The 17,483-nt window shown below is 39.4% G+C and overlaps 1 protein-coding gene across 2 annotated transcripts in view; it reads left to right on the top strand.

The window, feature by feature from the left end:
• Positions 1-17,483, top strand: part of RUVBL1 (RuvB-like AAA ATPase 1) — a 53,754-nt gene that overhangs the window by 10,265 nt on the left and 26,006 nt on the right. For both annotated transcript variants that reach the window (XM_006870489.1, XM_006870490.1), the window contains exon 3: positions 6,320-6,452. In XM_006870489.1, the coding sequence (XP_006870551.1) occupies positions 6,320-6,452 (133 nt within the window). The remainder of the gene's footprint in view (positions 1-6,319; positions 6,453-17,483) is intronic.

The raw sequence follows: 17,483 nt of genomic DNA on the forward strand, positions 1-17,483 counted from the left end.
ACACGAATGGTGTAAAGACTTGGGGATCTTTATTTGCTGATGGGACACAAGTCAAAATGAAGAGAAACAGCTGTAAACATCCATTAATAATTAGAACATGGAATGCATGAAGTATGAATCTAGGAAAATTGGAAATTGTCAAAAATGAAATGGAATGCATATACATCAGTGTATTAGGCATTATTGAGCTGAAATGGACTGGTATTGGCCATTTTGAATCTGACAATCACATGGTTTACTATGCCAGGAATGGCAAATTGAAGAGGAGTGGTCTCACATCAATCATCAAAAACATATCAAGATCTGCCTTGAATACAGTACTGTCTGTGATAATATCCATACGCCTACAAGGAAGACCAGTTAATACCACTGTGATTCAAATTTACTCACCAACCACTAAAACCAGTGATGATAAAACTGAAGAATTCTACGAACTTCTGTATGAAATCGATGAAACATGCAATCAAGATGTATTGATAATTACTGGCAATTTGAATGCAAAGTTTGGTAACAAAGAGGAAGGGTCAGTAGTTGGAAAATATGGCCTTGGTGATAGAAACAATGCTGGAGATCACATGATAGAATTTTGTAAGACCAATGACTTCTTTGTTAAAAATAGCTTTTTAAAACTCTATACAGGGCCACTATGAGTCAGAACTGACTCGATGCACTGAATAAGAACAGGAACAACAACATGAGACCAAAAGGTCAGCAGAGGAGGATAGGGGGCAGGGAAAGTAGCAGTGGTGATATGCTGTGGAGTCTATTCCGTCTCATAGCAACCCTGAATAGGGTTTCCGAAGCTGTAAAGCTTTATGGGAGCAGCTTTCTTTCTCCTATGGAATAGCTGGTAGTTTCAAACTGCTGACCTTGAGGTTAGCAGCTAGACTTGTAATCACTATGCTACCAGAGCTCCTTGGGAAAGTAGCAGGGTCCTGGAAATGGAATAAGCAGAAACAATTAATGAGATGTTGGCACATTGTGACAAATATAACTAGTGTTACTGAATACTATTCTTTGTAAAGAAACTAATAAATAAACTAATTTATTGTGTAATTTTTCCCTTGAAACACAGTAAAATATTATTCAAAACAAAAGAAAACAAAGAGTTTTACTTTATTGTTTCTTTAGAAGCAGACTTGTATATTCCAGTGATTGGCTTTCTTCCTTAGCCCATACATCTTGGGAACTTACCTTACTTTTCGCTCGTGTCAAAGTTAAGAAAAGATGAAAATGGCATTGAAGGGTCATGGCACATCCCAGCCCTGCCCCAACTTTAAAGAATTTTCTTTAATTCCTTGATATTTTTGACTATACACCTGTTAAGTCTTTGATTTCTATTAAACATCCTCCAACTGTAGTTATCTTTTAAAAATCAGTTGTAGTGCTGGCAGAATTGGAAAGCAATATGCAAAAGACTGAAACAAGGCCTTTACCTCATGCCTTATACAAAAACCAACTCAGCATGGATTAAAGACCTAAATGTGAATCCCAGAATTACAAATACAAAGGCCATCAATGAAAAAATAGGGACAAATGTGAGGGCTCTAATACAGGACATACACATACTACCAAACATTTTGAAAATTACACAAAAAGTAGACAAAATAGATGATTGGGACATACTAAAAATTAAAAACTTATGTGCATCAAAAGAATAAAAAGGGAGCCCACAGAATAGGAAAAAATCTTTTGCAATGACACATGAGACAAGGGACTAAATTTCAAAATATATAGGAAGCTACAACACCTCCACAAGAAAAGGACAAATAACCCAATTAAAAATGGGCACAGGACATGATTAGACACTTCATCAAGGAGGAGATCTGGGCAGCCAACAAACATATGAAGCAATGTTCATGATCACTAGCCATTAGAGAGATGCAAATCAAAACAGTAATGAGATATTTCACACCAGCAATAATAGCAAAGATCAAGAAGTAGAGGACAATAAATGTTGGCGAGGATGTGGAGAGACTGGGACTCTCCTACATTGCTGGTGGGATTGCAAAATGGTCCAGCCACTCTGGAAAACAGTATGGTGCTTCCTCAGAAGGTTGGAAATAGAGATACCTTGTTGTTAGGTGCCATCAACTCGGTTCCGACCCATAGTGACCCTGTATAGGGTTTCCAAGGAGCAGCTGGTGAGCTTGAACCACGGACCTTGCAATTCAAATGGCTTTGCAGTCTGGCGTATTAACCCACAGCAATACAGCAGGACTCATGACCCAGCAATTCCTCTATTTATCCACAAGAAATACGAGCCATAACACGAGTAGATATATGCATGCCAATGCTCATAGCAGTACTATTTACAGTAGCAAAAAGATCGAGGCAGCCTAAGTGCCCACCAGTGGAAGAATGGATAAACAAACTTTGGTACATACACGCAATGGAATATTATGCTACCCTGAAGAACAGCAAGGAAGCAGCAAGCCACTGCATAACATGGATGAACCTTGAGGACATTATGCTGAGTGATATTATTCACAAAAGGAGAAACAGCATAGGACCATTATTGTAAAAGATTAAGAAAAAGCACCCACACTAAAAGGAGGGGGAATTATTTTTTTGTTGTTGTAGTTGGTTACTGGGGTGTAGGGGTTGGGGTGAGGGGAGGGAGAGGAAGGTGGAGCACAGGGTGGGGAATAGGCACAGGATAGGGGAGCACAGGGTAGGGAATAGACATGGGATCGTTTGGGTGCTGGGGGTGGGTATACACTAGAAGGGGAAGAGGAAAGGAAAAACAAAGTGGAAGGGAGAGTAGCTAGGCAGGTTTACATGGGCTAAATAGAACAGAAGTAAATAACGACGTAAGCACAACCGTGGAACAATGGGGCTTGGGGATACAAAGATTGAAGCATGGCTTGAATGTGTAGAAGTGGGGAAATGATGTTAACATGCTTGGCTGTTTTTTGAATCGTGGTTTCCCTTGCCTACTGTTGTAAAATAGACACTTGAAGGAGAGAGAGAGGAATAGCCAGAAACATCACCAGAGAAAGCTTGTAAGTCTGTCTTCAGCCTACAATTGATTGGAATACCTAAAATGGGTCTAGGACTTGCCCATTGAAGGAGGCTTCCTGCAGAGCCTTTGCATTGCACAAGACGATAGGTGGAATCCTGATCCCCATCCAGAATATTCTGAGGTGGGACATTTCCACTTAAAAGGACAAGCAGACCAGTCTGGAGCAGCTAGAAGAACAGAAGATACTTCCTGAAAGAAAGACCAGCAGGAAAAACCAAAAACAATAACAACAGTCTAGTTGACTACTACAAGAACAAGCAAGTTGTTCCCCAGGGAGCCATCAAGGCAAGTGGTCAGGTCCCCTGAAGGCAAATTCCGTTCCAAGACTGAAACTGAAATGGAATACACTACCAGGCATATGGTCCTGCTGCTGACCACGTTGGTCACCAATAAGGGGAAGTGGGGGAAAAACAGCAATGAAGTTGTGAACTAAGTCCGACCACATTGAATAGACTCCTGTTGACGTAGATTGATGAGACCTGGGGACTCCTGGGCCCAGGGGCAGGGATATGGCCCCAGAGGACTAGAACGGGGTATGAAGCATCCAGCTGATATGAAGTAAGGGAGATGCACAAGAACACCCACACTTGCAGACAGTACCCATTTGATCTGGCATCAATGGCTGAATGATCAGAACACGACTAGAGGAAGAAAGAGGGAAAAAATTTTTTAAAAAGTAACCCACTACAAGTGGATGAACTTGACCTATCCTTGTGGATGCAGTATGACAAAGGGTGAGGATCATTCCCACCCCTTTGCTACACAGGGTCAACAGGGAGGGGGAGCTTAGACATTGGCTACCCAAAATGGGGGGACTACAAAGGCAAGAAGTGACTGGCTTACAAGCTTTCAATAGGAAACCTAGCTCCAGAGGATACAGGGATAGGTAAAACCTCCTTCCAATTGTTTCCAACCTGTCTGGAGGGGTTGATAAAAGGTGAGGGGATAGGACTCCTGTGGTTCAAAAGGGAATGATTGATACCAGGTCTGACAGTGAGTGTAAGAAAGGTAAATGTAAATGTTTCGTAACAAAGGGAGAGGAGTGGCTGATTTTGCTATCTAGGAGAGGAGATCTCTGGAACCATCAAGGGAGAAAAGTGAAGTGCTAGACCCTGTCTGGGGAGGCAGTGACACTAGGGATGGAGACAGAAGGAGCGGCTGGGGGCTCTGGACTCAGGGAGGGAGAGGGGCTGTGTGCTGGCAGTGGCGGGGGGGCGGGGGGGGAGTGGGGGAGTGAGGGCAGGCGTGGGGGGTGTACCCTTTGATTGTTTGATAATGCAGGGGATTGTGATCATTGTAATGAAACAAAATATGATAGGATGAATGTAAAGATAATGTTCACCCCTGGAAATTAACACATAATTCACAATTAAAAACTTAAAAAAAAAATCAGTTGTAGTTTACTTCAGGGTGTGCTCAACTGTGACTTGTTAAGACCAACTCATTGTTTCAAAATCCTGCCTCATAAACCATTCCTCACTATTTGTGGCCTACTTAACAAGATAGGATAATCAAACAATGAATTCCTTTGTTTTTGATTTCTGATCGATTGTAGATTGATGTTTTCCTGTACTCGTTAAAAAAAAACAAACAAAAACCAGTATCCCAAAGATTGTTGAGTCTGTGCAAATGCATTCAACTGTGTAGATCATAACAAAGTGGATACAGTGGGAAGAATGCGAATTCCAGACCTATTAATTGGGCTTATGTGGAACGTGACCATGGATCAAGAGGCAGGCTTTCAAATAGAACAAGGGATACTATGCGGTTTAAAACCAGGAAAGGTGTGCATCAGGTCTGTATTATTTTACCATACTTATTCAGTCTATATGTGTGGCGCTATGAGATAATGCACTTGACCACAGGGTTGGTTTGAACTGCAAGGTCTGTGGTTCAAATTCACAACCCACTCCTCAGAAACCCTATTCAGGGTCACTATTAGTTGGAACTGACTCGATGGCATTTAACAACAACATCATACTGGGCAAGTAGTCCGAGAAGCTGGACTATGTAAAGAGGAAGGTGGCATCAGGACTTGAGGAAGACTCATTAACAACCTGTGATATGCAGATGACACAACCTTGCTTACTGAGAGCGAAGAGGACTTGAAGAACTTAGTGATGAAGACCAAAGAATCCAGCCTTTACTATGGAATGCAACTCAACATAAAGAGAAAACAATCTTAACAACTAGACCAATAAACAACATCATGATAAATGGAGAAAAGATTGAAGTTATCTAGGATTTCATTTTACTTGATCCACAATATCCATGGAAGCAGCAGTTAAGAAATCCAACAATGTATTGCATTGGGCAAATCTCCCATTCTATCCAATAGAGAGCAAACCTTAGAAGTTTGGAATGTTCTTTAGGAACTAGGATGGCAAGACTTCATCTTATGTTCTTTGAGCATGTTACCAAGAGGGTCCAGTTCCTGGAGACGGACATCCTGCTTGGTAAAGTAGAGTCAGCAGAAAAGAGGAAGACCTTCAATAAGATGGACTCACACAGTGTCTGCGACAATAGACTCAAACATAGTGGCAGATGTGATGATGGTGCAGGACCCGGCAGTGTTTCGATGTGTTGTACATGGAGTTGCTGTGACTTGGAACCAACTCGATGGCAGTAACAATAGCAAAAATTCAGTAGTGTTGTTCATGCTGGTTAGGTCATGACCCTTTCTGGATATTGAGGGATTACTTTTGGAAGACTATTCTAATTATAGTGGGAACATGATCTCAGGAACCCTTCTGCCAGAGTTTAAAATGTTTGCTCTGCCTTTTTCTAGCTATGGTACCTGTGTGTTGGTTTTCTCATTTCTGCAATGGGGAGAACAGTAGTTCTACTTAAAGGGTGAGCATGAGGATTATAGGAAACATTTAGAATTGGCCTTGAGCTAGGTAGATCTCAGTGAATGATAGTTATTGTAATTAGGGGATGATTTAAGATATAACTTAAAAATTGTGCATGGGGGTTTGAAGGTGGGGGGTAGTGTAGGGGGCGGGTTGATGATGCATGGAGGGGATTGGAACCATGGCAATGAAACGATATATGATAGAATGAATGTAAAACTAAAGTTCTCTCATGTAAACTATCATATAATTCACAATAAAACATTAAAAAAAAAAATTGTGCACAAAAGTCACCAAATGTGTAGAACATGCCAAATTATGTTAAAAGTAGAACTAGATTTCATTCATTCCTGATTAAACACTTTTTTGAGTGAATATTTGCTTCTGAATCATCAGATATTCAAGAATATAAAACATGCATTTTTGTTGTTTTCCTTTGTAGACAGCTCTAGCTCTGGCTATTGCCCAGGAGCTGGGGAGTAAGGTCCCTTTCTGCCCAATGGTAGGGAGTGAAGTGTACTCTACAGAGATCAAGAAGACAGAAGTCCTGATGGAGAACTTTCGCAGGGCCATTGGTGAGTGTCTTGTCTATGGGAGGAGTTGTTTTTACCTACCCAGGCACTGAAACCTCTTCATTGTTTTTGTTTAAGATGTATTTATGACTTGGGTTTATCACTATTATTTTTCTCTTGGTAACATTAGCATTATATTTGAGAAAAAAAACAAAACGCAACAACTTTTTTGAGTGAAGTACTTTAGCATTCAGAGCAAACACGGACTGAAACTATGGGGCAGGGCTTTCTTCAAATAACAAAATAGGTGTGGCTATAAAAGAACTTTTATAATAAGTTAGATTTTTCTGGAAGCTAATTATTATAAGATGACTGTCTGCTGAAGGAGCCCTGGTAGCATATGGTTAAGAGCTAGGCTGCTCACTGAAATGTTGTTGGTTTAAATCTGCCAGACATGGGTTTAAATTTGCCAGCCACTCCATGTCGAGAGACATGAGCCTGCTAACGTAAAGATGCCCTAAGGCCTTGGAGACCCTATGGGGCAGTTCTGTTCTGTCTTACAGGGTGGCTATGACTCAGACTCAACAGCAGTGAGTTTGGGTTTAGTTTGGTTTGGTTTGGTCCACTGAAAATGTTTGGTTGTTGATTTTGCTATGATTGGTTGGTTGTGACTTTGGAGAACCCCCTTGTGTTACTGGGTGGATTCAAACCGCCAACCTTTTGGCTACCAGCTGAGTCAGATCTACTTAAATAAATACTTTACTTTTTTTAACTGTTGCATAATACAGGTAGTCCTCGACTTTCTGTGGGGTCCTATAACAGTAACTTCATCATAAGTCAGTTGACGTTAGTTGATTACCTTATTTTAAAAAAATCATTATTATTGTCTGTTATTAGTATCTTTAAATCTGGCAGTGTTTTCAACAGGAAATTATAATATTGTACGTATTAGTGAACATCTGAGAATGATAACATCAACAAATTGCATGATGCAACCTATTGCTAATGATAAGATATACCAAATAAACAAAAAAACAAACCAGAAAAAAAAAATGGATGGTGTTAAGTGTGGTACATTGTAAGTTGGCAACTACTTGTAGTTTGTTTAGTATGCCATTTTCTTGTCTTGGACATGTAGGTTATTCCCCATTTTTGCTGTTATGTACATGTCTTTGTGTACCTGTTCAGATGTACCTACAGATAGGTAACCAATAGTTGGATTGCTGAGTGATGGAAATGAATATATATATATATATATCTGGTAGTGTAGTGGTTACGAATCGGGCTGCGAACCTGAAGGTCAGCAGTTCGAAACTACCAGCTGCTCCGCGGGAGAAAGATGAGGCTTTCTACTCCCGTAAAGATTTACACCCTCGGAAACCTTGTACAGGGTTGCTATGGGTCGGAACTGACTCGACGGCACTTAACAACAACAACATATATATATATATATATATCGCCTAAATGACTTTTCAGAGTCCTGTTGTGGCACTGTGGGTTTATGTGCTGAACTGCAAAGTTGGTTTGAACCGCTGACCGGAGGTTCAAGCTCACCAGTTGCTCCTTGGAAACCCTATACAAGGTCACTGTGGGTCAGAAACAACTTGATGGCACTTAACAACAACAAATTCCTTTTCAGAGTTTCTGTACCAGTTTATAGTATCTTTGGTTCTCAGACCAAGGTAAATATTCTTAAGAAGGAAAGTCATTAGAAAACACTGAGGAAATGATGGAAGTTTAAGAAAGACTGCCCCACTCCTATTCCTTTCCTTAAGAATTTAGTTTTAAGGGTAAGAAGAGGTAGGACTTTCAATAAATGGAAGGATAAGTCACTGTAGAGTTTCATGTGAAGCATCAGTAGAGTAATTAGGTTGTGAAAGAATCACTGGCTTAGCTGGGCTGTGGAGAGTGTACTGTATGGAAAGTGAAGGTTGGAGTAACTCAGTTAGGAGTTAACAGCCAGAGCTGATGGCTGGGGCTGGGGTGGTAGTTGTAAGCTGATGGGAAATATTGGATGATATTGCTAACAGGATATCCTGAGGAGTCAAGGATGTTTTCCAGATGTTTCCCACTTTTGAAAATGGGAAAGGGTGGGAATGAGCATGTTAGATGTTTAGTAATTAAATATTGTGAATATGTAGCTTCGTATCCCCAATTCCTGGCACATAGTGGGTGCTCAATACATTTTTGTTGACTGAATGAAGAGGGTTGCTATGAGTCAGACTCAACAGCAGTGAGTTTAGATATGGTTTGGTTTGGTCCCTGAGAAGGTTGGGTTGTTGATTTTATTTTGGTTGGTTGGAATCTTTAAGAAAAAAGAAAGCCCTCAGCCTTGAGTCTGGCTAATAGACATTTTGCTTGGTTTGAGGAGTGTTTTTTATAAATTTGGAGTAAGTTGCTGTTATTCAGAAATTGGGAAATGACATATAAAGTTTATTTCTGACTTGTAGAAAGACGCCTGCATTCCTGCATAACTATTGGTGGAAGCTAAGTGAGTGCAGTCCTTCTCAGAGCGGCTTGAGTTCCAGCTTGCTGTTAGACTCACCTGCTGCTTTGTTTTCTCCCAGGCCCCTGTAAACATTTGCCTTTATGGCCCTTGTTCTAAGCCAGAAAGATCTTAAGCTGTGTCTATGGGCTAAGCTTTGTGTTACTTTTAATATAAACTCAAAACTAAACTTGCTGCCACTGATTTGATTCCAACTCAGAGTAACCCTATCTAGAGTTCCTAAGACTGTAAATCTTTATGAGAGAAGATAGCATCATCTTTCCCATGTTGAGCAACTGGTGGGTTTGAACCTCTGACCTTGTAGTAAGCAGCCCAATGCCTAACCCTTAAAACTGTAAAATATTTACTTTCTTTTTTTTTTTTTTAATTAATTTAAAATATAATTATTATGTCCCCAAAATTATGTTATAAAATAATTTGTATATATTTTATATACAAACAAATAGTAAATATATATTTAATAAATAATATATATATATATATTCGTACTGGAAAATTTTTAACATAAACATTGTGGGGTTTGTGCCTATTTTAAACTGAAATATCACATATGAGGGGGCTTCTAAAAGTTTGTGGAAAAATTCCAGTATCTTTTAGTTCCATTATTTTTTTATGAACTTTCGAAGCTCCATCCACATATAGAAAATGATAAAATATATAGTTTAATAATCAGTTGTTCAGTAAATGCTTATATAACCTCCACTCAGATCACACCCCTCAAGTGGACCACTTCCTACTACCATGTGGTACCACTTTGTGTGATAATTGTGTAATAATGACTTGTGTAATTATCTTACTTTTCTTTCATTGTGCCCCCATATGTATATATCCCTCAACAGTGTGGTTAACTTTAAATGGCATCAGCCCATGCTATTATACGTAGTGCACTCCTTGGGTTGTTAATATATTATCTGGAATAAAATGGGGATAGGACTCAGGACTGTCTTTCTCTCTTATTTTTTATAAAATCATAGAAACCTTTGTTAAATAAAAAACATCAAAATGTTTGGGAAAGAAGGACGAATGGAAACAAGAAGCACAGAGATGAAATAGAAAAAGTGATGGAGGGGATTGCATTAAGTCATTGAGATGATTTATTGACTGTAAAACTGATGATCCGCTGTGCAAACTTGTGCTCAGTTCACAACAAAAAGCTCAAGTGTATATATATGTTGTTGATCCAACTCATAGCCACCCTGTATAGGGTTTCCCAGGAGCAGCTGGTGAGTCTGAACTGTTGACCTTGCAGTTCAAACCAGCTTTGCAGTCCAGTGCATTAACCCACAATGCCACACCAGGACTCCATATATATATATACATTTGTTGTTGTTCTTAAGTACCGTGGAGTCGGCTCCGTCTCATAGTGACCCTGATATATATATATATTTCGCATTGTAGAATCAGCACTGGACTGTGAACCACAAGGTCGGCAGTTCAAAATTTACCAGCTGGTCCTCGGAAACCTTATATAGGGTCACTGTGTATTGGAATTGACTTGATAGCGCTTAACAACATACACACACATTTATACATGTATATGTATATGAAGTTACTGTTTCTCCACATATCCTCCATCTAGGTCTATACACTTCTTTTTTGTTTTGTTGTTGTTTTTAGTTCATTTAAAAAAAAAAAAACAAGACACTTTATTATGAATTGAGCGAAGGTCCACAGAGCAGATCATCAGCCAAATACATTGCTTCATTACAGTGATTGCATTCCCTTTCCTTGTATCATCAGTTAACAGTATTTACATCGATTCACTTTAACTCTTACACTCCTCCCTGTCTGTGTCTCCTGTTGCCTTCATCCTTCCTCTGCCAACCTCTCCTGGTGTATATTTCTTGCCCATCACCCATGTTAACATACTCATAGGACTCTCTCTAAGGGTTAGAATTTTTCTGAGTCCTTTTTTCTTTGATGAGCATGTGCCAAAGATTTCACGTAACTCAGTAACGTGACCAGAAAGATGTTACAATTGGTTACACGTGGGAAGAGGAAGTGGTCCACTTGAGGGTTGTGACTAGGTAGAGCACATAGTGACTTGTGCCCTCTCTGTTCCTTGATCTGAGTGGAGGTTATGTGAGCATTTACTCAACAATTAATTATGAAACTTTGAATTGTATAATTTTCTGTACGTAGGTGAGGCTTCAAGTGCCATTTTCTGGGTATTTGTAAAATGTTGGCATCAGACCTCGCCTACCTTCAGAGACAGTCATGACCAGTACCTCTCTTCTGTAACCTTTTACCAATTCAGACACTAGCCCTCCTCCCCAAAGCACTCTCTTCTTCTCTATTAGGTTTGATTGTAGTAGCCACACAGAACTCAAGGTTATATTTTATTAAGTAAGTAACAGGCTATAACTCAGGATCAGGAAGCATGTAAGCAAAGTCTAGAAGCCTCTCCCAAAGAGGAGAGCGTTGGCCATGCAACCAGTCAAGCCTTTCTGCCATGCACGCCTCTTTTCAGTGCCTCTCTGTGGGCCTCTTCACTTCTGCTTGACCCAGCTCATAGCCTGTGTAGAAGTTTTGTTCAGCTCTCTTAGCTGCATTCCTAGCAGCAGGTTTCGGTTGTCACCACTGACTACCGCAGGGCCCCTTCTGGCTCTGCCACAGGCCCTTTCCTGGCTTCTCATTGTCTTCACTATTCTAGCCAGTGACCTGTGATATAGCTCTTTTAGGAGGTTCCTGACCTCCTCTCTTTCCTGCTGCTTCTTTTCTGTTCTTTCTTCCTTCTACTTGCCAATCTTTGTGGTACCAGGATAAGTCAAAAAGTATTGGTACTAGGGTTACAGTTTATACATGCCTGGGTTTATTCCCACAAAACATGTTTAAATATATGTCTCTGCAGTCAGTGGATGGCTGTCGACAAAGGCTGACCTATGAGAATTTCCTTGAGAAACTGTACCTCATCTACCCCACAGCGCTGGTCTTTTAGTTACCCAAACTCAAAGAATTCTTTGCGGGGAAGGGTTGTTGTTAAGTACTGATGAATCACTTCCAACTCATTTGATCCTGTATAGGGTTTCTGAGGAGTCACTGGTGAGTTTGAACCCCTGACCTTGTGGTTCAAACCAGTCTTGCGGTCCATTGATTATCCTATGACTCCACATGAAAACTCCTGGGGGAAGGGTTAGAGAGAGAGAAACACTACTTTGAGAAGTATATAGACCTAGATGGAGAATGTGTTGAGAAACAGTAGCTTCACATTTTGATTTTTGTTCAATAAAGGTGTCTGTCTGTTCAGTAAAGTTGTCTGTCTGTTGCTGGAACTCTCCAATCCCCTCTCAGTAGGCCACAGACCCTTATTTGGGTAAGTATATTGACAATGCCTGCAAGGTGCATACCATTCATTGGGCAAGAAGACGCCTAGGGTCAGACAAAAAATATCCAATCACATGTTGTTTACAGCTTACCAGGGAATGTCAGTCAACCAGCACAAAAGTAACAAACCTGGAGTAGAAAACTAGGGTAAAGGTAATCTCTAGCTATTTTTCCGAAGAACCAAGCAAAAGGCACATGAAGGGACACATTTCACCACAGTCCTTTTAAAATGCATTTTTATTTAAAAACTGTTTTCCTGACATTGGTAAAATCTGACAATACTGGGCTTCATAGGAGGGTATATGTTGGGTTGCTTAAATATCACTTTTAAAATGCTTTAAAGCAATCAAGATAAATTTTCTTGGCATCTGTTTTGTGATAAGCCATTTTTGAGGGGAGGGGGAATGCAATTCTTTTGATGGCGGCAAGGTGAAGGGAAATTTTCTTGATCCTTCCATAGAACAAAAATGTAGGCCTTGACTCCCTTCAAAAAGGACCCCTGCCCATCTTCCTCAGCCTTTGAATTCCTGTGAAGCTGGCAGAGGGGCTGGGGAGGAAGCAATAAGTTGGCCAGAAATAAAAAGGCAAAGAGTCTGTGCTGTTTCCTTGATGTGATGAAGGTCCCTGTCAGGGATTTAGAAACCTGAGCCAGCAGATGAAACCTGTGTCATTTGTGTTGTCATTGCCAGAGATAGCGCCAGCTCAGTCCCTTTCCTTGCGAACAGCCGGTTTCATTGTCCGTCACCCACATCCCCTGCCTGCTTGTCAGCACAGAGCAACTTCTAAACAAATATGGGGACTAGTGAGAGATGGAAATTCCTGTCTTCCCCCACTGAGGGAATTTAATGTCACAGTTGTCCAACAGTAAATATAAGTAAGCATTTCATTTGAAGGGGTTTATCTCTGGAATCATGGGAGAAAGAAGAAGCTTTTTCCTCCCTTGAAGATTTAAAAGGCTCGGAAACCCTATATTAGGGATGATATGAGTCAGAACCAACTCGATGGCACTTAACAACAACAACATCATCTCTGGAATAAAAACGGTTTGATTTAAAAAAATCTAAGTTAGTCTCAAAAGTACAGAATTTCCCAAGTTTGTTGCAGTGTTCTGATAACATTCATGTTGTTTGGGAAGGTTTTGTCTTGATTTTCAGAGAGTAAGACTTTGATAAGGCAAAAATGAAATGTGTATTGGGGCTGTTCCAAAACTTCCATTTATAAACTATCAGATTGAATGAAGGAAGAGTAAAACTTCTTTTTTCTTCTTTTAACTTCTTAACGTTAATATTGGAGAGAGTCTCTGTACTGATCGGATTTCTGGGTAAAGAAGGGAACTGACTCAATAATAAGACAATGACCATTTAAAAATGGAAAATAATTGAGAGTGCATGACATCGTTCCTTCCTGCCTATAGGATATCCCCCTATCAGAACAGAGTTTAATGGCGAGGACACTGAAGCCATGTAGGGCTTCCTGCCATCAGAATAAGATTGGGTCTCTACTTGTGAGTAGAGCAGAGTTCTTTCATTCTTTATATGAATGTTTCTCAGCTATGATAGTACACTGGAATCATCTGGGAGCTTAAAAATAGTAATGATAGCACTGTGCCAGCCTCAGAGATTGAGAGGTAGATGGTCTGGGGTGCAGCCCTAGCATGAGGAATAGTAAAAGCTCCTGAGATGATTGGTGATCCATGACCAACTAGACAACCCCAGAGGTTTAGAGCAGCGTTTCCTAAACTTTAGGCTTCAGTGTTTCTCTTCTATCAGCCCCACTGGTACACTAGTATATTTATTTAAAGTTTTCTTTTTTATTGACTGACTGGTTTTATGCATCGGTGTTGTTCTTAGTTGCCATTGAGTTGGTTCTGACTCATTGTGACCTTACTATACACAACAGAACAAAACACTGCCTGGTCCTGTGACATCCTCAGGGACTGGTCCTCCCTCCTGATAACATATGCAAAGTATGAGCGATAAAGTCTACGTCTTGGCTTCTAAGGAACATTCTGGTTGTACTTCTTCCAACACAGATTTATTTGTTATTCTGGCAGTCCATGTTTTTTCAATATTCTTCTCCAACACCATAATTCAATTACAGTGATTCTTCCTTAGTCTTCCTTATTCATTGCCTGACTTTCACATGCATATGAGGCTATTGCAAATACCAGGGCTTGGGTCAAGCGCACTTTAATCCTCAAATTTACCTTTGAACACTTTAAAGAGGTCTTGTGCAAAAGATTTGCCTAATGCAGTACATCAGTTGATTTATTGACTGCTGCTTCCATGAGTGTTGATTGTGGATCCAAGCAAAATGAAGTCTTTGACAACTTTATCTTTTTTCCATTTATTATGATATTTTAATTGGTCCAGTTGTGAGGATTTTTGTTTTCTTTACATTGAGGTGCAATCTGTACTTAAGGCTGCCTGCTGTGTTTGATCTTCATCAGTAAGTATTTTTAAGTCCTCTTCACTTTCTGCAAGGAAAGTGGCTGAAATCTGCATATTGCAGGTTGTTAATGAGTCTTTCTCCAATCGTAATGCTACATTCTTCATATAATCCAGCTTCTCAGAGTATTTGTTCAACATACAAATTGAATAAGGACCATGAAATAATAAAGCCCTGGTGCACACCTTTCCTGATTTTAGACCATTCAGGATCCCCTTGTTCTGTTCGAATGACTACCTCTTGGTCTATGTACAGGCTCCTCAGGAGCACAATTAAGTGTTCTAGAATACCCGTTCTTTACAGTGTTATCCCTAGCTTGTCATGATCCACACTGCCAAAAAGCATTTGCATAATCAGTAAAGTACAAGTAAACATTTTTTTGGTATTCTCTGTTTTCAGCTAAGCTCCACCTGACATAGTAATTATATCTATCCCTAGTTCCCTGCCCTATTCTGAATCTGGCTTGAGTTTCTGGAAGTTCCTGTCAATGTTCTGTTGCAGCTAATTTTGAATTCAACAAAATTTTACTTGCATGTGATAGTAATAATACTATTTTATGATTTCTATGCGTTCTATTGGGTTTCCTTTCTTTGGAATGGACACGAATATGGATCTCTTTAAAGCTGTCTTTCAAATTTCTTGGCATAGATGACTGAGCAGCTCCATTGTGTGTTGTCAGTTCCTGGATCCTTGTATTTCACCAATACCTTCAGTGCAGTTGGACTTCTTCCTTCAGTACTCCTATTTCTTGATCATATGCTACCTCTTGAAATGGTTGCATGTCGACCATTTCTTTTTGGTACAGTGGCTCTGTATACCTTGTTTTAGTAATTTCTGCATCATTTGGTATTTTGCCCATAGAATCATTCAATATTGCAAGTCCAGGCTTGAATATTTTCTTTAGTTTTTTTCAGTTTGAAAACTGCTGAGCAGTTTTTTGGTTTTCTAACTTCAGGTCTTTACACATTCATTATAATCCATTGCCTTCTTGAGCTGCCCGTTGAAATGTTCTGTTCAGCTCTTTTATACATAGATACAGAAAAATCCATAAAGTATAAATGTAGAGCTTGATGGATTATCATAAAGAGAAACCCCGTGAAGTAGGGAGCCAATCAAGGAGGAAATATTGCCACTCATCATTCTAAAGGTAAAACCATTTTCTTGACTGGCAACAGTATATGTGCTTAGAGAGGGACATCATGCTTGGTAAAGTAGAGTGTCAGTAAAAAAGACGACTTCCTATGAGATGGATTGGCACAGTGGCAGCAGCAGTGGGCTCAAATGTAAAAACAATTGTAATGATGGTGCAGGGACCCGGAAGTGTTCTGTTCTTTTGTACATCGGGTTGCTGTGCGTTGAACTGACTTGATGTCATCTAACAACAACAGTATAATTTAGTTATGGTTGTATTTGAACTGTAAATAAATACAGCCCTACAGTGTACATTATGTGTCTGTCTTCTTTCCCACAACATTATGCTTATGAGATGCCTCCATATTCTATTCTATTCTATTCTATGATTATACCACAATTTAGTTATCTATTCTGTTACTGTTGATAAAACATTTTTACCAGTGTTTGACAATTATGAACAATGCTACTATGATGGCCAATTATGAACTTCAATTATGAACAGAGTTCTGTGCTGTTTCAGTGTATACAAAATAAAAAATACATTTATTTTGGATCTGTACTTAGGAGTCAAATTGCAGAACTGTAGGCTACATGTATGGATATACTAGGCATTAGTGAGTTGAAGTGGAGTGGTATTGGCTGTTTTGAATCAGACAAAAACATGGTTTACTTTGCTGGGGATGACACATTCAAGAGGAATGGATTGATGTAGCTATCATTGTCAAAGAGAACATTTCAAGATCTATCTTGAAGTACAATGCTGTTTGTAATAGGATAATATCCATATGCCTACAAGGAAACCTAGTTAATACCACTGCCATTCATATTTACACACCAACCACCAAAGCCTGTGATGGTGAAATTAAAGAATTCTACCAACTTGTTCAGTCTAAAATTGATTAAACATGCAATCAAGAGGTAGTGATAATTACTAGCAATTGGATTGTAAATGTTGGAAATATAGAGGATCAATAGTTGGAAAATATGGTCTTTATGATAGAAATGATGCTGGAGATAGCATGATAGAATTTTGCAAGAACAATGATTTGACTTATTTATTGCGGATACCTTTTTTAAACATCAGAAAAGGCAACTATATACATAGACCTCACCAGATGGAATATGTAGGAATCAAATTGACTACATTTGTGGTAAGAGATGGTGGAAATGACTACGTCTGTAGAAGAGACAATGGAAAAGTTCAATATCATCAGCTAAATCAAGACCACGGGCAGGCTGTGGAACCAACCATCAGTTGGTTCAGATTGAAGCTGAAGAAAATGAAAACAAATTCATGAGAGACAAAATATGACCATGAACATATCTCACCTGAATTTAAAAACCATCTCAAGAACCAATTTGATGACTGAATACCAGAAGAGTTGTGGGATGACATGAAGTACATCATACAAAATGAAAGCTAAAGGTCATTAAAAAACAGGAAAGTAAGAAAAGACCAAAATGGATGTTAGAAGAGACACTGAAACTTGTTCTCCAGCGTGGAGATGCTAAAGTGAATGGAAAAAAAGTGAGGAAGTAAAAGAGTTGAACAGGAAATTTCAAAAGGCAGCTCAAGAAGACAGAGTAAAGTATTATAATGAAATGTGCAAGCGTTGAAGTTAGAAAACCAAAAGGGAAGAACAAGCCCAGAATATCTGAAACTGAAAGAACTGAACAAAAAT

Source organism: Chrysochloris asiatica, unplaced genomic scaffold (genome assembly GCF_000296735.1).
Source record: "Chrysochloris asiatica unplaced genomic scaffold, ChrAsi1.0 scaffold00142, whole genome shotgun sequence".
NCBI lineage: Eukaryota > Metazoa > Chordata > Mammalia > Afrosoricida > Chrysochloridae > Chrysochloris > Chrysochloris asiatica.